We start from the raw sequence: 23,427 nt of genomic DNA, 5'->3' as shown, positions 1-23,427 counted from the left end.
GGGGTATAACCTTTTCCCTCTTCTACTTTAGCATGTCTGTTTCTAGAAGACACTGTTTCATGACAGTCTTCCTGGTCCTTTGGCTCTTACATCTTTCTGCCCCCGCTTCCTTGATGTTCGCTGAGCAGCAGATGCAGTTGCTGTGATGCTGATGGATGTAGGATCTGGCCCCACAATTTGTTGATCTCAGCACTAATTCCAGTTGTGGTGTTTGTGACGTCTCCATTTGCTGTAAAGAGAAGCTTTTATATTCTGTTGGTATACGGATAAGATCTAGAATGTAGTACGGAATGACGCTGGTCTAGAAAAGTGGCAGAAGTAGCTTCTTCTCTGAGGCTGATGACGTCACTAGCCCCAGGAAGCTGACTAGGTTTGGAGTAACAGATGTGATTTCTCTCCTGGTGAGCTCGTCTTAAGTCCAATCAGAGAGCTGTGGGTTACCATCAACTTATTTCATTGTCTAATTTTTGAGACAGTATTACTAAGCAGTCCTTGGACGGGCAGAAACTAAGTAGACCAGGCTGGCCTTGAACTCACAGAAGTCCATCCGCCTCTGCTTCCCAAGTGGTGAAAACTAAAGGCATAAGCCATGACAGCAAGTCATTTTAAAACTTCAACTTCTGAAATTTAGCCTTTCAGCAAAGTTCTGTCCTTTACCTAACATCTACAAACCCTGGCTATCATCTGAACAAGCACACTAACAGTGGTGCAGGCATAGACTTCTTTGAATCCCGTTGGTTTCTCTAATAACTTTTTTCCTGTTCCAAGATCCAGCTGCTGCCTTCAGTAACCATGTGATCAGGTCATTCTAACCGTCTGTGTAACTTCTGTCTCCACTCCTTTCAAGAAATGCATTTCTGTTCAAGTTTCCAATTGACCTACCTCTTTCAAAAATCTGTGTTTATATTTTTAATTTGTTTTAGAAACCCAACGGCAGACATTTAATTAGAGTAAATGAGGTGTAACGACATTGAGGAATAATGTCAGAAATAACTAATGTGATAAATGGGCATCTTGCTTTGTTTGCATATTGACTTACTTTTCAGTGAGCATAAAAATTACATTCAAGGAACAAATAGTCTTATGACCTTTAAAGTACTTCTTTAGAGGACCAATAAATGAAAACCATTTGTTTAGAGAAACGTCTAAAAACCCTGTCAGCCTGTCAGCATCAGGGTGTACTCGATCCCATGTAACGCCCGTTCTCTCCAAGCTCCTGAACACTGTTCACAAGAGTTCTCAATGATGACATGTGCTAGCAAAGCAGAGCCAGGTAGGGTTTTTGTTTTGTTTTGTTTTTTAATCCAGCTGGAAGTAATCTTGGGCTACTAAAAGTCAGCAAGCAAATGTTGGAAACATCCAGAAGCAAATTTGCATAACAGTGAAACATCAGGATGCCTCAAAAAGAAAAAAAAATCTTTTAAGTATAATCCACTAAAATATGACAACCCCCACAACCAAAATTCCTTCAAGAAATTATTTTGGAGCACATAAAATATAGCACTTGGTTGTATCAAAAACAAAAACAAAACTACCTTGTTTTCTATCCTCAAACAATGTGCAAATTGATTGAATCCTATTTATATCCAATTTAGCAATACGCCCAATTAAACATTTTATGCCTACTAATATCATAAATGAAAATACACAATAAAGCAACACAATATAATAAGGAACTATACCCATTGTTCAGTGAACAAAAGGCAACAGTGCCCAAAAACAAATAAGAGCAAGTGAGAGCCCAGTTCAGCTACCCTTTTCCAAGGCACTTTTTAATTTCTTGTAGGGAGAACTTAAGCCCATGTTAAAAAGTCCCTGTTGGAGAGTAATAGTCAGGATCTCTGCTTTAATTTAAGCCCAGTCTTCTGAATATAAGAAACAAGGAAAATAAGTTAGAAAAGGAAGTTTTTCTTTTCTCCTTTCTATATAGGAGAACTTAGAGACACACAAGCACCCACCTGGGGAGACTACGATGAGCAATACGTGGAGAGATAGGAAAGAGGGAGTGTGTGATGGAGAGATGGAGAGAAAGCCAAGCCAAGACATCTTACACCTCAGAGCGAGGTGGAACTGGAGAAGCTCTGGGAGGTGGCCCATGTTGCCACAGAAGACCATGCAGATTTCAGAGGTCTGGGCTGCTACTTGAGGCCATGTTGATGTCTAAGCACTGTGCTGAGCTGGCCACATCCCTTGCCTGCAGTGGGAGAGTTGGCTCTGCCCCTTACCTGGGTAACATGGGAGAGCTGGCTCTGGTGGCATTGGTCTAGGAAAGCCAGCTCTGATAGAGTGAGTGTGGGAGAAATGGCCCCACCCCCTCACCTGGGCAGCACATTAGAGCTTGCTCTGGTGGTCTGGATCAAGTGGGAGAGCTGGCCCTGCCTCTGTCTGCAGTGTGGTGGTATGGGTGAAGGAGAGATGTATTCCCCTACCCCCAACCCCCTGCAGCAGGTAGTTGAGCTGGTCCTGGCCCCTGAGGACATGAGAGGGGGAGAGCTGGCTCCATGGTGTCTTGGGTGCTAGAGAGTTTGCTCAGCCCCTTGATGTCTGCTACCTGCAGATGGGAGAGCTTGCCTCACCCTGCACCTGAGCAGTGTTGGGAGCTGGCTCCACCCTGCACCTGGGCAGTGTGGGGAGCTGGTGGGCTGAACAACCTGCTACCAACAAGGCAGAGATCCAGCGCATGAGCAATGGGGCCTGCCTTGCAGAAACAAAGCTGCAGGATCTCCATATCTCAGGACAACAGCAGGATATCAGAACGGAGTCTCAGTAAGGTTCCAGGATTGATAGCGTAGCAGAAAGCAGAGGCCTCGTACCAGACCATGACTCAATGCAATGAACATTTGCAAGTAAAGCTGTTTGGGCAAAAGTGTATATGGTGTGCCACACCATAGCTCCCATGATGACTGTTTTGGGGATGGTGGCTTGTGGCACACCTGACCACATGCTGAAGAATACACGACAGCCTTTTTAGATGATGAAAAGGATGGCAAAAATACTTATAGTTTCTCAGATGAACACAGTAGCCAATTTCCATGAAGAAAGCTCTGCTGGGTGCACTGTTTGGTCATTTTAATTTATTTTTATCTTTGTTTGGGTGGCCACGGTCTCACTTACGTAGCCCATATTGGCCATGAGCTCCAGATCCTCCTGCCTCATTCTCCAAGTGCTGGGTTTGCAGGTACGTGCTGTCATGCCTGCTGAAGTCATTTCTGTAGTCACTCATATGGGTGGAGATTGGGTATAAACTTAACGCTGAAAGGAAAATGACTTGTGGTGGCTTAGACACTGGTCTTGGTCTCCATAATACAAGTCTGATACGACAGAAAAAAACAGAGGCTATGAAAGTCCATTCTATTTCAAAATGTCCTTGGACAAATCTCTGTCTTTTCAGGCTTAACGAAACAAGGCAATTAAGACTAGCTCACTTGGCTTAATCCCAGGATTCCTTGACATTTAGTGGCATATAGTACCTCGCAGTCAATGACATAATTTTAATGTTTCAAATAACCTATATTCAGAAATCTGAAACCAGGGCTGTGGAGACCTACTAAGGTTTTTACTTTTAGTTACTATTCTCTCCGTGCCTATCTAAGTGTAATATGCTTGGACCATAAGCTTTATGGAAGGAAAGGACAAAGGAGTTCTTCATAAAGAAAATTATGCTTTAAAAGTTTTTTCAGCTCAAGCATTTATTGATCAATGGCTTCAACATTCAGGTGACAGTTTTGTTCACAGAGAGAGAGGGAAAAGATTAAAAAAAGAGGGAGGGAGAGGCAGTGAGGAGCAGGCAAGTAGATCCTGTCAATATGTGGTAAGGACTCTGTTCCTTTACAAAAACTCTCATCTTATCATCCTGAGTGAGTTAACCCAGGCCCAGAAAGGTACACATAGTGTATATTCACTTATAATTGGACACTAGCCCAACAGAGATGTCCCCTGAATTGGACACTAGCCCAACAGAGATGTCCCCTGAATTGGACACTAGCCCAACAGAGATGTCCCCTGAATTGGACACTAGCCCAACAGAGATGTCCCCTGAATTGGACAGTAGCCCAACAGAGATGTCCCCTGAGAGTCTTCACATACCAGGACATTGGACTTGATACTGGGACTTCCTATTGGGACTCTAGGTGAGAGAGGTAAGGGAGAATGAGGAAAATAGAAGGATCCAGAGTGTTCTAGAAACCTACAAGAAGACCATGAAAGCTGGTGGAGCTGGACCCAGGGGTTCCACTCAAACTACTGTACCAACCAAGGACAATGCATGCCGTAAATCTAGACCCTTATTCAGATCTAGCCAATGGACAGCACATTCTGCACAATTGTGTGGAGAGCGGGGACTGACTCTGACATAAGCTCTGGTGCCCCCTATCTGACCACTTCCCCTTGGTGGGGAGGCCTGGTGGCACTCAGAGGAAGGGTAAGGAGACTACCAGGATAAGGCCTGATAGGCTGTGACCATATGGTGGGGGAGGAAGTCTCCCCTTCTGTCACAGACCTAGGGGAGGGGAATAGGATGAAAGGGGGGGGTATGGGAAGAAACAAGTGAGGGGATAACAATTGAGATGTAATCTGAATAAAGTACTTTAAAAAAAGCACCCCAATCTTAGATAGGGTACTGCAATTTAATTGTAAACAATGCTGTCCTGTCCCAGCTCTCTTGTACAGCCTCAGCATGTTACGCTAACATAACCAGTGAGTGGGTGTAGGGGACCAGCCAGGGTATAAAGAGTGTCTCATATGTTTTAATTCATTCATCCCTGCCAGGCTTGTTTCCTCAATAGTCTCTCTAGCATACAGCCTGCTTGCTCATATGGATAAAGGGCAATTTGCTGTAGCCACAGGTGGAACTCAATACTGTCACAGAAACAACTGCATGGAGGTGAGCAGGTTTACTCGTAGCCTTCCAGTCTCCCACAGTCTCAGGACTGGGACTCTCACCACACAGCCATTTCACACAACACTGGACTAACAGGTGCTATCAATAGGCTGCAAAGGAGAGCGTCGAGGAAAAGGTCTGTAGTACTTAATTCCTAGGCCTCCACAGCGACCTTTGTGCAATGGGTTTCGTGTCACCTGAGAGCGATTTTGTTGTCTTAAAGGCTCCCTTCCTTCTCTCCAAACACACTGTTTTAATGTGATTATGTGTAAAGTCTGGATCAGTTGTTTTTATCCAGATGCCACCAAATCTAGATGAATTGAAACAAAAACCATTGCGTCACTGTATCCTGGCATCATATAGGGCAGGCAAGTGTCACTATTATGAACTATGCTGAAAATACATCACTTGAGCTAACAGCATTCTGCAAAGAAATTAGATTAACTTTGGAATTTGGAAACTAAATTTGATAGCAAGACATCCATTAATATTGGTAGAGACAAAGTTTGAATGTGGATTTACACAGGGCATTATATTGATGGTAAAGGGTTTCCTATCAGAAAGGAACAGTCTTATGAAGATTTCCCAAGAGAACCATATTTATACAATTAACAATGCTTTTGCTAAAAAAAGCTCCTCATTATTGTATGGACACACGTGGGCTGTGTAAAAATATCAGAGATGTGTAACACACGGTAAACAGAAAGCAGTGACACAAAACAGGCCACATCCTTGAACTCGTCGTTAATAAATGTCTTTCTTACATTCAGCTGCTCGGGCTGCTGGAAGCCTGTTTTATTCCAGCACTTCAAACACTGAAATCCAGGAACATTTATTATTTTAATCCATCACAGGCAGTGCTTGATTTAGCTTTATTGGTTGTGGTGGTGGTAGTGGTTATAAGTGGGGGTACAGCAATGTTCTTTTACACATCGTTTCAAAAGGGCTTAATTATATTTTATAGTTTGGGCCAGGAATTCTGCTTGTTTTTTGTCTAGCAAGGTTCAAATGGAGTTCAGGTCAGCGATGAATCAGAAGAAAAAGTCAGAGATGGTTATCTTTCTGCTGTGAGCGCATCTCCCTGTAGAAAGGCTGGGCAGGTACACCATGTCCACCCCTTAACAGGAGATCGCCCTGATAGCACTGCTCTGTGGCCTGCTACAGAGCTCTCATTTTGCATGCAGCCTTGAAACAAATACATTAGAGATTCAACACACTGGTTTTCTTCTATTTCTCTGAAGTTCCCATACTGTGACTTTTAAATGACTTTGGTTGGGCAGATTTGGGGACCAACCATCACTGAAATACAGAATGTACCTGACAAATGATGAGCGTTTTATGGACATAGCTCTTTGTCACAGAACAAATACATATCACAAAGTTAAAGATCTGGACATGGCAGGGACATAATTGTTTCAACAAAATAAATGACTTCTGTATAAACATGTCCAAATAGCAAAAGTCATTATTCTACAAACACTAAACATTCATAGCTATTCAGTGTGTGTGTGTGTGTGTGTGTGTGTGTGTGTGTGTGTGTTAGAAAAGCCCTTTTCTGGGCTGGTGAGATGACACAGTAGGTGATGGCACTCACTGACGATTTGACTCTGATCCTCAGAACCCCTTTAAAGATGGAGAATTAGAGCTGAGACCATAGAGCTGTCTTCTGGCCTTCACAAGTGTTCTGTGGCACGTGCACCCACCCACTCTCCACATCACACACGCCACATGAAGCGACCTTTCCGAAGGATTGAGACTGTTCATTGTTGTCCAATAGTTACTTAACGCATTATATCAATCACAGCAAAACCAAAACGAGACAAAACATTTAAATGTTGGGTCTCATAGTTATATATTTTATTTTTCATCATAGCAGAGCAATAATATGTATTATTTGGAGGAGGAATGGTAATAATTTTTATTTTCAAGTTTAGACCCTCCTACTTTTGGGGGAATGCCTCAATAATTTACCAGAATGTGCAGAAAACTATCCTCACAAATACAAATAAGTGAAAAAGAGGCACTGCCAGCTGATAAGTAGTGACTTTGAGCGTATTACAGAGTACTAGGGGGACTGTGCCTGGGACCGCGAGTGGAGCTCAGTCCAGGGATGAGAGGGACTGTGTCCGTGGACTCCAGGCCGTCTGTTTGGCCCGCCTGCATTTTACTTCTGCAAACCCATAAACGCACCTCTACCGCAGGGACTATAGAAAGGCATTAGAGCTGTTCTGCTTCTCATTATCACAGGATTCGGTAACTCATCTCATTGTCAAGATAATCCTCCTTTACCCTTTCTTTTGCGCTTGCCAGGTACTCCAAAGTGACAAATAAAATCCCAGATGTTACAGACCAGTGAGCATTCCACGTTTTCTTGAGTGCTGGGCTTAAGCTACTTGGGACAGAGTGTCAAAATGACAGGATCTTGATGCCCACACCCAGTATTCATTAAGGGTTTTTGGTGGTTTGCATAGCTGTCAACTACCTTTATTTATGCTTCCATCCTCAGTGTATCCTTAAAAGTTAAGCTTGCCCTCTGTCTTTTACCGTCATGGAATTAGTTTCTTATCATTCAGACCCTGGAAAGAGATGCATTTCTTTCTGAAAGCAGCAAGGGTCTTCGGGGTGCTATAAATGGCTCACTGCCGCAGCCCAGGATTTGAGGTAGTGGGATCTAATTTAATGCTTTATTTCCCATCAGGCTAACTTGCATCTCTGAAGGATGCAAAGGCCATGAGGATGCCTTACAGCCTTCCTTCAAGATATCTACGCACAGTGGGAAAAGCGGGCTCCACTTTGTGTCAGTAACCTGGTTGCACTTTCCGTGCATGACAGGAGTGCTGGGTACGAATGTGCTGACTGAGGGAGGCCCTCTACATGGAAAAGAAAGGCTCTGCTTCCTTTCTCCCCACGTTTCGTATATATAGAAAGTTAAGTGCAGCAAGGGCAGGGAAAGTGATTTAAGCCACTGTTCCTTTGACAGTGTGCTCAACTCACTGCTTACTGCCTGGGAGAAAAGTCCTCAATCTCTCCATGGCCAGTGAATCCTGTCAGTGGTTTTCCAATTCTAAATGCCAACCAAATGTCTTCACTCAGGTTCTTTCCCTTTGGGTCATCAAGCGGTTCATGTCATGTTTCCCTTGTCTTTGTCTATATGGAGGCTGCCAATGTAATTGCCCCTGGGAAAGAGCAAGGAAAACTCAAGTCCAGGGATTTCACAGCTCTCAGATGTGTACTCTTGTTTGTAGAAATCTAAGGCGTGCCATCCTAATAGAGCCATAAATTGCTCTGACAGGGGAGCGAAAGTGTGAGGTCAGTCCCCACCCTCTCATGGAAAGAGACTGGCTGCCAGCTCAGAATTTATAATTACATACTTTGCGTGTCTCCGAAATGACATGCTTCAAACAGCAAAAGAGGACCACACTCTGCCCATGTTGGGGGGAAGTGGCAACTTTTAAAAATACATATTCTACAATGAGTTAGATTTAAAAGATAACAAAGAAATTGGTCTTAAAATATTTCCAAATTTAAGATGTAATTTCTAACTGAGAGGGATTCTTGTTACTGGCAAAGCCCTCCTTAGATCTCCTGTAATATCACGTACCAACTAAAAGAATACAAGTATCACATCTTCTCCAATCAGATGGTGAAGGCAATTTCATTAGTGCACATGGGAGAACATAAATATCCTAGCAGAGAGAAGAGCTAGTTATATGCGTCATGGCTGCACAGACATCTGCAGCATGTAGTAACAGACTCAATGCCTGGAAACACTCATAGGTTAGGACTGCAAAAGAGTACAGGAGTCTGAGGAGAACTGGAGGCTTATTTTATCTATCATTGATCTATCTATCTATCTATCTATCTATCTATCATCTATCTATCAATCTAGCATCTATTTACTTATCTATTTTAAGCAGAAACTTTGTTCTGTAAAATGAAGACGGGAATTATTTTAACAAGCTCAGTACATGATTTGTACAGTTGCATTTTTAAAATGAGTAAATGACTAGGAAAGTCCCCCCAGATTGCACAAATGTACTGACAACATTTGGGAAGAAATATTAGCTTTCCTGTTTCATGCTTTTATTATTCCCCTTCCCCACATACTTTCCATAAGTTTCTAACAACTTAGATGATAAAAATATACTTATTAGGTGAACTAATTTTTTTTTTTGTCCTCTTGACAAGTAAAGGAACATGCCCACAGCACATTCCCAATGGGTTTCTCTAAGAATTACTTAGCACATAGGATTCCTCTAGAATTACAAATCTATTTCAGCTCTTAAATTAAAATTCATCTGGAAAGGGCTGCTTTTCCCTGTTTATATAACACTGTCACATAAAGAGTGTTAAAAAAATATTTCTCTAAAAATAGCCTGCGTAAGTCAGGGATCAGCAGGGCTCTGCTGCCGGGCTGGTCCTTTGTAGTTTTTTCCATGATGTTCTTGCACAGTGTTTTTGACTGTGTTTATTAAAGTCAGCACATCAAAAAGGATCAAAGAGAAAGTGAGCGAGAACCAAAGAAACCCCAAGTGTGTTGTCTCACTGGGGAGCTATGCAGATTCGGATAAACAAGTGCGAATTGTTGAGGTTTTAATGAAAAATTTTGACAATAATTTTATCTTGTGTCCTTCTATGGGACGCCATGTGCACAGCAGATGCTATACTGTGCGCAGTGCCACTCCTCCCTCTGTTTAATAGTGCATCTGAGATGACTACTTTGTCACTGCGCTCAATTTGGTTCAGCAAATAATTTGAGAAGAGCAGCTGCTGCAGATGCTCACAATAGTTACAGAAACTGTAAAATCAAAGACTCTGTTAAGTATTTCTGCATTAGAGTCAACCTATAAAAATCTGACATTAATTCCTTTGAGCTCAAAGATATACCATAAAAATTGGGTTGAATACAGAACACCACCACTTGGAAAGTACAAAAAGAAATATGACTACTGGTGGTGGTGGTGGTGGTGGTGGTGGTGGTGGTGGTGGTGGTGGTGTGTGTGTGTGATTTTTTTCATTTTCACCACTTAACAAAACTCTACCAAACTGTCAGGTGTGATGGCATGCCTTTAAACCTACCCAGGGCAGCTTGATCTACATACTTGAGTTCCAGGACAGCCAGGGGTACATAATGAGATTCTGTCTCAAAACAAAACAAAATCAAAAGAAAACAAACAATCTATACCAAATACATATATTTGTATGTATTTTTTTTAAAAAAAACTGCAAAACATGCAGTTTGAAGACAACTAACTACATAATGAAATTAATGCTAAATGGTTGAATTATTGTTTTTAATTATAGTTACAACTATTTTTTTTTAAGTATGTAGTGATTCTGATGTGAAGGCATGTTTAGGGCTAGCCTGGCTTCAATGTGAGTTCCAGAGCAGCATGAGCTCCTGAAAGAGATCCTATTTCCCCTCTCAGAGCTGGCCATGGACTAACCTCTCAGTTATGACCCCTAGATGCCAGCCTTCAGGAACAACTAGAATCTGCCCCAGCCTTGCTCACTTGAGTACATTTTGCTGACTAAATTTTGTTATAGTTTCATAATAATATTTTTTTCAATTAAATGACTAACATCAGTTTTGATTTAATGTGACACACACAAAAAACTATTTTAAAATGTTTGCTGGACACTTCCCAGCAGAGTTATACCAAGTATATTTAGTAAAGCAGGGATTTCTATTTTTGTGTTTAACAGATAAAAGGACATACTTATGAAAGAAGAGGGTTATGTAGTTTTTCTAATTTAAAAGGGGAAATTACAAAAACAGACCATTTATATGGCCAAATAAAGAGTTTCAGTTGTATCATAAAGAAACAATGATGAAGGATAAGTGCCTTTAAAAGTGGGTAAAATAGAAGCAGTGAGCGAGTGTCGAGGGAGTGAGGGTGGGAAAGAGCAGGGTCCCCACACAGCAGAACACAGTGTATTTGAAGTTCTTCATGTCTGGTCCTCGCCTTTCCCTGCCACCATTAAGGCCAACATTTAGGAAGGTGTGAGGACGGGCACAGTGAACCTGACACTATAGTGTCCAGTATTTGAGAATCTTTCATGTCCCCCAAACTCTACATTTTTCATTTCTAACTTTAAAAACAACAAAGGAAAAGTAAAGAGCTTTTAGCTGGCTTGGTTACAATTATTTCAGCGAGGAAGAAAGAAATCATCTGTTTTGGCCTAAAATTATTACTACTCAACTATAAAAGTTAAAACAAAAATTCTCCTAAACTCCTGTGCTCAAACTGGCTCTCTAGAACTAGCTTATAATTAGTCTGCAGCTGCCATTTACTTACTTTTTGGTACACAGCTTAAGTACTAATGTATCTAGCACACAATCAGTCCACACCCGCCTTACACAGGGCCATGGAAAAGGACACCACTCTTTCACAGGATTGTGGGGAAATACATGGTTTCCTCCTGAGACCACTGCTCCAGTGTGACACTCCTGGCACTGGGCTCTCAGCCCCGCAGGAGCAGCTTCTGTGATTGAAATGCTTACTTCCTGCCTGTGTTGACTTTCCTCCTCACATACCTTGTGCCCACCCTTTCTGATTCAGAGTGGAAAAGCACTTAACATCTTAGTCATAGTAGCAGAGAGAAAAATGGAGCTGTCATGGCCAGTTAGCTCCTTGCCCTCTGCAGTCATCAGCAGGCCAGGTCTTTTTGGTGGGCTGTGCACAGAAGCACAGCCTTTCCCAGGCCAGGTGCTGCTCTGACAAAATGTGTCAGTGGCATTCTCACAGACTTGAGCTTTGGCTTGACACTTTGTGGAGCAGATCTACCACCACGGCAATTTTTCTTTTTAACACAAATTGTTCCCAGTGCCGCCCTGTACTGCATTAGAATCCCCTGCAAGGCTTACCAAGCTACAGATTATTGGGCTCTGTGCCCAGAGCGCCTGGCTTGTAAGGCTGGCTAGGGGTCCAGCACATGCATTCTGAGGAAGGTCTTGGGGCTCAGGTGATCACAGACTGCACTGTGAAAAGCAGTCACTGCTGTTCCACTGCAGCCATTTCAGCTGAAAGGAAGCTAGGAATAAACAGTTCCAAAGGCTGGAATGTGCCTCAAGAGGTGGACAGGGGCAGTTTGGGGCTTGGAAATCAACAGGGCCTACAGGATTTCTTAAAACAGGCAGACAAACAAACAAACAACCTAAACAAAATGACAACAGCCCCAAGCAAATCAACATCTCTGCAATAAGGCCATCAGCTAGAAACGGTCCCATCTCTAAGGACTCTACACTTTCACATGCTAACAGAGGATGTTTTCACACCGCCCCCTCCCTCCATGCTACCCCTGCTTTCTCCGTCACTTACCAGGTACTTTTTGTGCTGCTTTGACACTCAGGCTCCCACTGAGGTTTGACAGCGAGGCTAGCACACATGGTTTATGAGGATGTGGGACAGTTTCCATGAGGACCACAATCTGGGTTGTATGGACAGAAACTTTTTGCAAGCAGGAAATGGCTCTCCACATGCTTTCTTGAAGTGATGTGTTCTGCACTCCATCGCAGTGAGCTTTGGGCTTAGACAACTTTGCGCGGGAACATTTGCTGACGGGAGGCTCATGCTTACTCAGAGTAGAGTCTGGCAGGATGGAAGGCTCTTTGCTATGTGCAAAGCTGTGTGCCTTTTTTATCTTCTTTAAAAAATGATTTATCTGGTCCAGTTTGGTAAAACTTAAGTTTGCTTTCAAAGGCTTGGATACATCCAAGTTGATTTCAGCTACAAAAAGAGAAGCCAAGAGTTACTGGCGCTCTCTGTATGACACAGAGCAAAGTGTCAGAGCACTGCATTTGACTTATAGGCTCTTCTCACAGCTAACTGAAGGAACATTATTGGTGAGCTGCTTAAACGCCTGTTTTGCTGGCCACTCAGGCAAAGCCCACACCTGGACAGGTCATTTCTACTTCTACCCTCAGGCTCTATAGCAAACTGAAGGAGCCTTTCCAGTTTAGTACCTACCTGAAACTGGTAGTTGGTCTCCCAAAGAAACAGAACTGCCCATAGGATCAGAATAGTGTGAGATAAAATGCCAATCCTAAACATCACGGATCTACTGGTCAAGTTGCCTCCCTTACCCTCTTCTTGCCAAGGTTATGCAGAAGTGCTCATTTCTCTATTATTAACTGCGATAACCAGACGAGACTCTGTGACTAGCTGTATATTCTGCACTGATAAACACTGAAGCATTTCCTTACAATCAGTGTAATAGACATTCCCTAAATCTATAGTTCCACTTACACATATCAAATGTCATCGTTGTCAAACTAGCCTTCTCTTTCCATCTTACTCACTTTGCATGTCCTAGCAAGGAGTTAGATCCCAGTGTCCTGAGGTCATACTTGTGTCTATCACCTTTTTCAGGTGTGCCAGCTTGGAACTCCAGGAATTATTTTTTAAACACCTTATTGATATATTTACATTTCAAGTTCAAGTCATTACTATAACCACAGACACACACAGTCACTGTTAGTGTCACTAAGGCAGTGACAGTGACACTTAGCGCTCTCAGCAGTCACTCATTACTTTTCCTCCACTCTTAGCCCGAGACAATCACCGTGTTCTGTCTTTGCATTACTTGCTGATTGGGGACACTCCATCTAAATAGAACCAGAAAATGTTTGCTGTTTGCGCCTTGTTTCCTTTGTGCATCAGCATCCGTCTGAGGTGTATCCACGTTACTTTTGATTGCCTTGCTTTGATTTCCCTAATGACTCATTTGTTGAATGCTCTCTCATGTGCTTCTTGTCGATTTTGTATAAATGTTTGGAAAGTGAGTATTTAAACTCTGCTCATGCTGTGTGTGTGTGTGTGTGTGTGTGTGTGTGTGTGTGTGTGAGAGAGAGAGAGAGAGAGAGAGAGAGGTGTAGCAGGGCAGGCATGCCATGGCTCATGTATGAAGATCAGAGAGCAGTGTCTGCCCTCACTTCCCACCTTGTTCTGGGGCAGCATCTCACTGCTGCTGCACATGCCCACCTAGCTGGCACACATGCTCCCAGGGAGGCTCCTGCATCGGCCGAGAGCACCGGGATCTCAGACTGTGTGCTTTGCATGGCTGTATGTGATCTCCAGGGATGTGTGCAGTAAGTGCTTCACCCACTGAGCCATTTCTCGCCCTGAACTCTGCTCACTATTAACTGTAATGTTTTTTTAATTGAGGGTTTTTAAAAGTCCCTGTCATAAGAGACATGATTTGCAAATATTTTATTCCATTCAATTGGATTGTCTTTTCACTTCATTTTCACTAACTTTTAGCACAGTATCTTCAGCTTCTCAACACTGAATATTTTAATTTTTGTAGGGCCCAACACATCTATTATTTTGCTTATTTGCTTAACATAAGAGGGCAGAAGTTTATATGTATGACTCCTTTAAGAGGTTTATAGTTTTCCTTCTTACATTTAGGTCTTCTTTGTGTCCTGTGTGAGACAGGGGTCCACTCCATTCTGCATGTAGGTACTTAGTTCACCAGTAACACATGCTACTAAAAGATAGTATTTTTGACTTGCAACATTTGGGGTTCTACAGAAAGTAGTAGGATAAATATTATGGAGAAAGTAGATGGTCGAAATGGCCCACACATTTACCTGCTCTGTGTACATAGTCCTTTGTATGTGCCTACAGATACTATGGTCTCACAGCAAGTAACAGTGAGTGACTTTATGACAATAAGAATCAGAGAACAATCTTAGCAGATGACTGCAATAGTGAAAGCAAATACAACCAAAGTAGGAAAGTTGTGTGCATACGCTCCCCTGCTCTCTGCCACTTCACACCAAGAAAATAGAAGTTAAGTCTTCCTTCTGTCCCCATAACAACAACGTAGTCACTCATCGAGGAGCTTGCCCACATAGGCCCTCTGAGTCAACTGGTGAAGGTAAGTGATCCAAGTTTCTCTGGCTGCAGATAGGCATGTCATCCATGGAAGGCTGACGTGAAAATTGGCAACTATTACCATGAGATGGATCCTCACCTCTCAGCTACCACAGTGCTCCCAGGAGCACAGATAAGTTATTTATAAGTAGTGCCCACATAAGGGCCAGGCTGAAGAGGGGCGTGGAAAAGCTCTTCTCAGAAATTTAAGGGTGAGTGTTTATGAACAAACTGAAGTGTGTGCAAACACTAGCAATGGCAGCTTTTTCCTCCCACATGCCTGCATCCTGAGACTGCTTGCTTACAGACTTCCTACGGGACAAGCTGACCATCTCTCTGTATTGTTCCGTATAAACATGCTAATACCCAAATAGGACATACTCAGGTCCCAATGTGAACATAAACTAAGTGTCTAGTTCTAGGAAAATTGGCTTTAATTTGTTTTGTCCACTCTCCATAGCAAAGTTATTAAACATGCCTAAAGTACATAATGTGCATTTCCCTTTGTTGTTAGTTTTTTTTTTTTTTAACTTTGTTTACTCCTTCAAATATTGTTTTAGGAACCCAGAGAAGACAGAACCACAGTCTCTCCCCCTGGAAAGATGACAACTGTAAAATCGACAAGGAGAGCTATTTTGAAGATTCTGAAAAGCAAAAGGTAAATGAAAGACAACAAAAGGAGTGTCCTCTGGCACTTCCCCTCATCATCGCCCTGGAAGAGCTGCAGCCGCCACCCCAGACATGATTGTTATGTGCAGACAGGGGCGTAAAGGAGAGATTTCTATTTTAGGATCCAGAAGGACTATGGGATGGTCCTTTATTTTCTTGTGTTGTAGAAAATGGAAGAAGAGAGATTAGTCCTGAAGCAATTTTATGGAATCATCATTCTTGATTTCAAAATGCTATGTCAGTGTAAGAAACTCATACTAATGTCTCTCAGCGACAGAGATACAGAAACTCACAATCAAGGGCCAGGAAAATGGCTCAGCAGGTAAAGGAGCCTTCTGCCAAACCTGATGGGGACAGACGTGACTCCTGCAAGTGGTCCTTTGACCTCCACATGTACATGCAACACACACACACACACACACACACACACACACACACACACACACACACACACACAAATAAAACATTAAAAAATATCTACAAGCAAGTCAAGTTTATTTCATAGGAACAAGACTGGATTAACTAATGTAACATTATTAGTAGCTTAGAGAGAGAAAGATCAATTAATGAAGAAAGAATATCAGAAAACAATATAAGAATTCCTAAGCAAGACACCAACACAGAGTAATATTTTACTCTGATAAATGACATACACATTATGCCTCCAGCTAACTAATTACGAAAGATGAGACACTTTCCCCGTGAGATCAGGAGCTAGGTAAGGATGTCCATTCTCAGCACTCATAGGTCACACTAGAAGCCACAGCCAAAATAAGGGGAGAAAAAATACAAGGCATACACACTGGGAAGGAAGCCAGGACCAGTGTTTGCCTCCAGATAGCATGGCTGGAACCTAACATAAAGAGCTGGGCATGAACCGTGAGTGCTGCGGCACACCTTTAACCCTAGCACTCGGGAGCCAGAGGCAGGCAGAGGTCGAGTCCAGCCTGCTCCACAAAGAGAGTCTAGGACAGCCAAGGTTACACAGAGAAACCCTGTCTTGAAAAACAAACAAACAAGCAAGCAAACAAACAAAAAAGCTGGACATGACTATGGGCAGTGCCATAACCTCAGCACTGACAGGGCAAACAGGTGATCCCCAGAGCTTCTCTAGCTAGCCATGTCAGGAAAGAATAATTCCCAGCATGCATGTGAAGCAGCTGGTTGTGGCAGTGCATACCTGTGACCCAGCATTGGGAGGTGGACACAGGACGATCCCTGGAGCTTGCTGGCTATCTAGTATAGCTGAATTGGCAAGGTGCAGGCTCTATGACAAGCATTGCCTTAGAAAAAAATAATGTGGAGAGTGACTGAGGAAAATACCTCTGACCTCCACACGCACCTAAATGCATACCAGCATACACTCAAGCACAAAGATGTACTAGACTTGGAATGGTGTGTGTGTGTGTGTGTGTGTGTGTGTGTGTGTGTTTTAATGATTATAACATACTACCCAGAGAGGGTGCAAATATTGCTCAATGATATCTGAAAAAGACACAAAAGCAATTAAATGAAATAAAGCATGTTATAATCAAGTATTGTTGGATATGCATACAAAAAGAAAAGGGTATTTTGACCTCATTCAAAAATTAGCTTTACACTGAGCTAGCATCCTTTTCCCATATAGTGTCTCCCGAGAAAGTCTCAGTGTGGTTTTCAAGTTACGCTTCCATTCCTCCCAGAGTTCCCACAACAAGACAGTTCAACGTTTATTCTGAACTGTAAATGATGACATCATGGTGGTTCCTTTTCAAAAGCTGAGAATGATGGAATACCATTTCTAAATGTTAGGAAAATTATAGCGCCATTATCAAATTTATTAACATCAAAGGATGTAGTAGATGAAAATTCAGAGCTTTAACCCTAAGTCAGTTTAGTTATCAAACTCAGAGCACAGGTCACTTTGGTGGCGTCTCAATACTTTACCATGAGAATGACTACAGTCCTTCACACTGTGATCATATTGCAGAATAAAACTTAAATGTAGGCTTTTGTTAATCAGTAGAAATCAAATTCTGATTAACTCAGAAAAAGAAATGTATATACTGAGAAATCTAGTCATTTTGGCACATTCACCTATACGTGTAACTGAATTGTATTATTGACCTTATTTTACTGAAACTTGAGAATTAGAATCAGATGAAAGCATGGCCTATAGCACTTATTCACAAACAATAGTACAAAAGTGAAAAGGCAAGTGCAGTTCCTTTCTTATTGTCTTGTACGAGACTCCAGGAGATCACCACTGCACACACGATCAGTTGGGCCTCGTCAGGGCAGAACCAGGAATCTCTGAGCAGCATGGTGGGGCATCCTTTCTTACATAGGGAGTCTCTTAATGCCTTAGTCAAGTCAGAAGCATAGATTCCTCAGGAAATAAAAATAATTTGAGTTTGTTTTCATTTCTTAGACATCCATTTTGTCTCATGAGTGTGAGGTGTGGTTTACTGATGATCTCTCAGTGAGTCCCTCACACCAGAGCTCCTCTTGGGCCCCTGATGCTCAGGAGTTGCGGCCAAGTCCTGTGTAGGTCAGCTCTCCAGTCTCTTGATGATGACAAATTTGATAACACAAGTAAATCCTCCTAGGCACTCAACAGAACTGATGAGAGCACGCTCTCTTTTCCTCTCTCTCCCAGGCCCGCTCTCTTTTTGAGACAGGGTTTTTCTGTGTAGCCCTGGCTGTCCCAGACTCACTTTGTAGGCCACCTGCCTACAGAGATCCACCTGCCTCTGCCTCCCGAGTACTGAGATTAAAGGCGTGCACCACCACGCCTGACTTGAAAGGCTCTTTAGAAGCCTGAAGTTCTAGGATACTAGACATAGCCTAAGATAACTGTAATGCTAGCTTCCCAAGAAGAAACAGGGTGGCATTTAAAATTATTCATTATTCATTTTTGAAATTTTATGTTTGTATGCAGTACAACCTCTGTGCAGGATGCCTTCCAGCCACCAGATTCCCTGTGCCTGATCCCCACAGGAAGACTGTAGAGCCACCCTGCTTGAAAAGTACATGCTATTGTGCATGTGGACACTGTTACTAGGGTAGCCCCCTTTGGGCAAGTTGAATGGATGGGTGGAAGTAAGAAAAGCATGGTGAAATGGAATAAACAAGGCAGTATTCCTCCCTGAGTATCAGGTCCATTAAGAAATAGGAAGCACATACCAGGGTGAGCAGAGCCATGAATCAACTGGCACATGTGTTGGTGCATAAATCTCAGCAGCACGTCTGAATTCTTCCATTGACATGACAATTGTCATGGCTCTCATTCAATAAATTTGTGACGATAGTTATGCTACCAAGAGTCAGTAGACTTTCACATCATTAAGCTAGCCAGACGTGTGTGTGTGTGTGTGTGTGTGTGTGTGTGTGTGTGTGTGAGAGAGAGAGAGAGAGAGAGAGAGAGAGAGAGAGAGAGAGAGAGAGAGAGAGAGAGAGAGAGAGAGAAAATTAGTGCCTTCATGATGAGTAAGTTTCATAAGAACAAGGAGAATATATTTAGAAAAGGGAAAATATTTTAAAATGCCTACTATGTATAAACAAAGAAAAATAAAAATAGAGGCATACATTTTTTTGCTGTTCAAATTGATAAAATACAGCAATCTCATCGCTAAAATAAAAACATAAAAGAAATAGACCCAGAGTGTTTTCAACGGAGACACAGTGGAGGATTCTACAGAATAACACTGCACAGTAACCACACACACACATAACTGGAATCAGCACAGACTGTTAATGTGGCTTTATTCCAATTATTATCAGATTCTTGGACTTGAGAGTTTTGAATTCTTTCATAATCCTTACTGAACTGTAATAAATGGACTATTTTCAAAGTTTAGATTTTAGGAAAATATAGTAAAATAATGTCCCAGCTGAGTCATCTTGTCTGCCAGATCAAGTTTCTCACCAAGCCTGGAACGTATTTTGTATCTTTAAGTTACCAAATAAACCCATGGCTGTCAATTATTAGATCCTAATTACCCTTCCAAACTTTCTGAACAGCTACCAGGAAACAGAATGATGGACTGACTATTGAGTTAAAAGGAGATTAGGCCAATACAAAGAAATTGCAGTTATTTCATGCTTCTATCACCCTACAAGGTGACTTAACAGTGAGAGGGAAAGAATCATATTACAATAATGAAAACAGAGTGGGAATTCAAGCCCCAGAGGTGATTCTCCCCAGTTTATGGTAATGCACACCTTGTGGGGGACCAGACACCAACTGGAAAGGTTTCCTGAAAATGGTTCCAGCTATTTTCTCATTTAAAATGTTCCAACTTGACTTGACCCATTAGTCATCATGTTACTTACATTTATGATGTATTATGAAATCTCTTACCGAAAGCCCGATGGGTTCAATATGGCTTGTTATGCTCAATCATAACATCTAAGAAGGAAAGCTCCTTTGCTAAGTGTTTCTTCTTTTGGAATTTTATTTGTAAAAGACACTATTTTATTTTAGACAAGTAAAGCTTAGTTGGAAAACAGTGCACCTAGGCAGCTGTGCAGACAGGGACAGTGCTGGTCCTAGTCCTACCTTAGGGAGAAGAGTGCAAAACACAGAACTAAAAAAATGCATCAACTAGCTCAACTTCCTGGACAATTTTAATAAAATATTTTATTACTTAGTTATAATGCATTTTCCTCTTACTACAGGGGCTTACATATTTTCTCTCACTCAATAATTCAAACTCTGATTTTTGTTATACTGTTCGAGTAAATATATTCTTAATGACAGCGGATAATGGAGATTGCGGAGTCAGTAATGAGAATTAGAACCTAGAAAGCTGCTGACAACAGTGAAATCAGTGTGTTCTCATTGAAGGTGGGCATGCGGTGGCAGACCTGAGCCTGCCAATTAACAGCAGTGCACGAGGGGAAGTGGGTATGTTCTGTGCTGTGTGCTGCTGGCATAAACTGGCAACCTTGACTTGAACCAGCCAGTAGCATTCCTTGTTGCTTTCACTGTAATCTGCCACCATCACTATTATGGCAATTATTTAGCTGTATGTTTTTATGACCAAGCAATGTCTTTTTATTTGATTCCTTGACCTACCTCAAACCACGACACAGAAGTTTTGATTAGAAGGTGACTCACTAGTTTTCTAATGTGAATGTATTGGACTAAATTCATCTAGCGAACATCTCTCCTCAAGGATACACAGTTGTTAATCTGGATTCTCAGTCTGACTGGAGGCCAGTGATGTAGAAGAGAAAGGCTCTGCTTCCTGATGGACTGAGCTGTGAACAGGCAGCCTCCGCATTACCACGGACAGGAGCTGCTCCTGCTGCCATGCCTTCCCAGCCACATACACCGCAAGTCCTGAGCAGGAGCCAAGGTAAACCTGTCCTTCCCGAAGTTGTCACTGTGGCAAGAAAGGAAGCTAAGAAGGGGCTAATATATCACATGTTCCAGTAATTTTGGCAGTTTGTTTGGTGTCTATGTCTTTTGTTTGTTTTGCTCTACTCAACAGTTACATATACTCATCCTTGGAGACAATGCATAGAGCTTCTGGAGAGAACCAAACATTGTTTTGAGTTAAAGTTAGTGAAATTTAGATTATCAAGCTGCTTGTGAAAAAAAGCAACTACTGACATCAGAGTGGCTCCCTGGAAGTGAGTGACACAGGGAAGGGACAGGATTACCAGAGGAACCAGGGCTAGGACTGCAATTAATGGGGGAACGACATTAGAATAGACATGGGTGGACGAAGAGAAAGCATGGATTCCTGAGAGTGAGCATCAGGATTCAAAGGGCCAGTGATGTGACAACATGCACATCATTAAAAAGAGTAAGTTTAAATTAATAGCACACAGTACCACCAAACTGACCATCATTGGGATGAGGGAGACACATTTGAAATGGATAAATAAGGAGAAAGGATTAAGCATTTATTCTGTATTTTGATGACAGACACTATAGAGTAACCAAATAGTAGGTGAGTGACTGATTGTCTTTGCAGAACTATGACAGCTAATAAATATATCAAAAAGAAATGTAAGAGCTAGGAACCTGCTATTTAAAACATCTCATAAATTTAAGTCTGCAAACACCATACAAAGAGTTCCTCAGATACCGTCTGTATCCTGATGGAATGGCACAAAACTTATACAACACAGTCTCACTTAAATAAGCAGACGGGACTCAAATAACAAATGAACAAAAACCAATCTACCTTGGGAAACACAGAGGGAAGAGGGCAGGGTGAGGAAAGTTTTGACTTGATAAACCAAGAGAATTGGCAAGGAGGTCGAGACTCATGAATCTGCCAGAGGAGGCTAATCTAGAAAGCTAAAGGGCAGACTGTTAAGTAAAAGTAGAGTTCAGAGGCAGAGCTTCTCTGAGCTGACTGAGGAGGGCAGAAGGCATACGCCTGCACAGGGAAGCAGTAAGCATGGTGTAAGACCACTCCAAAGGACTTGAGTGGAAGAAGAATGAGTTATGGATGACAATGCAGTGGTGAAAGGACACAGGAACAACATGAGTAGTTGTAAAGAAATCTTAATACTATAGAAAGGGAAGAGATGAAGAGGAAGGGAGAAAAATGACTTGATGAGATGAGAGCATGCTTCAGTAATGGAAGATGGAGAGGCAGTCTTAGCACTGGACAAAACTAAGGTGGGATGTTTAGAAGTTGTTCAAATAGAAGAGGTGGCTGAGGTTACTGTACAGACATAAAAAGACCCAGGACTGTGCCCTTGGGAAGCTGCAGGACCAGAGTCAGTCAGAGCGAGCTGTGTGAGCAGAAGTTAGAAGCTGGTTCCTGTTTCTTTTCTCTTCCTCTCTAGCCTTCGCAGTCATTCTCTTTCATAGGGAAATAAATTCTGACAGACTTAAGCTCTGTAACAAGTGAGAAAGTCTAAACAACTGCTGTGTATTGACATCACTGATGCTGGTATCACCTCTTCATCCCCATAAGCAGTGTATGCAATTTTTGGGTCCTCTTCCTGAGCTAAGTAGCAGAGAGGGGAGGTCTTCTACAGGCACCATTGTGAGACCTTCAAAGAGGACCATGCTCCTGCCCTCTAATATGCATTACTGATTCTATGCAAGAAAAATTTGTTACAAAAAGCAAGTTTTTGAAATAAAAATCAGTTTTTTCATGTACACACACACACACACACACACACACACACACACACACACACACACAATTGTGGTTAACCCTTCCCTACCAGCCCCCATCACTATTGCCCCACTACCTGCTTGAACCTTTCTGGTCTTGGTATTTCCTTTCTCCATTTTCCTCTCACCTATAATCTACTAGCTGCCTTCCAAAATGCATTGCCAACCAAGCAGATGAAAGCACTGGGAAGATGAAAATACCTGGAACTAAAGGTTGGGGGGGGGGGAGGGTGGGATTAGGGGAACAAGAGAAATATAAGGTAGAGAGTAGGCTAACCAAAATTAAATGCATATGAAGCATATGGATTTCTACTAATTAATAACTACGCACGGCATGGTTTTTAAAAAGCAGAGTTTGAGCAGAGGTTCTCTCATGGGTGCACAATACTGATTCTAGAAGACATGGATTATGAAATGAATATCTCAGTGCCATGTACAAGTTAGCCTCATCATGAGTTGTTGGCCAGTGAGGTCCCAGAAGCACCCTGGACAAACTATTGTTAATTGTTCTTCGTTGCTCATCATAACTAGATGGTATGACCCTACTTCTAAAAACACCAAACACTTCCGTTGCAGGACACAGAAAAATCAATTGTGAACTGACTAGAAAATGCTATCCTTGCAGGTTAGCTTTAATCCAGCTAGAAAGTGCTCTCTGGGTTGCTAGAGGAGAAAAGACATCAGTGTTCTTACCTAGACCGGACTCTATAGACTACAACAACAACCCATCACATAAGCAATATGTGCCTACTGGTACAGTAGTCAAAACACTGTTTATGTGAATAATAAACTCTCTCTTGACTGGATTTGATGTCTGGTCTACAGAAGGAAATTCATGCCTGGCACCACAAACATGGTTAAAAAAAAAT

The 23,427-nt window shown here is 42.1% G+C and overlaps 1 protein-coding gene across 1 annotated transcript in view; it reads right to left on the bottom strand.

The window, feature by feature from the left end:
- The window catches only part of Vps13b (vacuolar protein sorting 13 homolog B), a 551,580-nt gene that overhangs the window by 129,683 nt on the left and 398,470 nt on the right, over positions 1-23,427 (bottom strand). Inside the window, exon 36 of the mRNA XM_051159473.1 lies at positions 12,202-12,609. Coding sequence (XP_051015430.1) covers positions 12,202-12,609 — 408 coding nt within the window. The remainder of the gene's footprint in view (positions 1-12,201; positions 12,610-23,427) is intronic.

The sequence above is a fragment of the Acomys russatus genome, chromosome 17 (assembly GCF_903995435.1).
Source record: "Acomys russatus chromosome 17, mAcoRus1.1, whole genome shotgun sequence".
NCBI lineage: Eukaryota > Metazoa > Chordata > Mammalia > Rodentia > Muridae > Acomys > Acomys russatus.
Note: the sequence above shows the minus strand (reverse complement) of the source record. Positions and strands in the feature narration are given on the sequence as shown.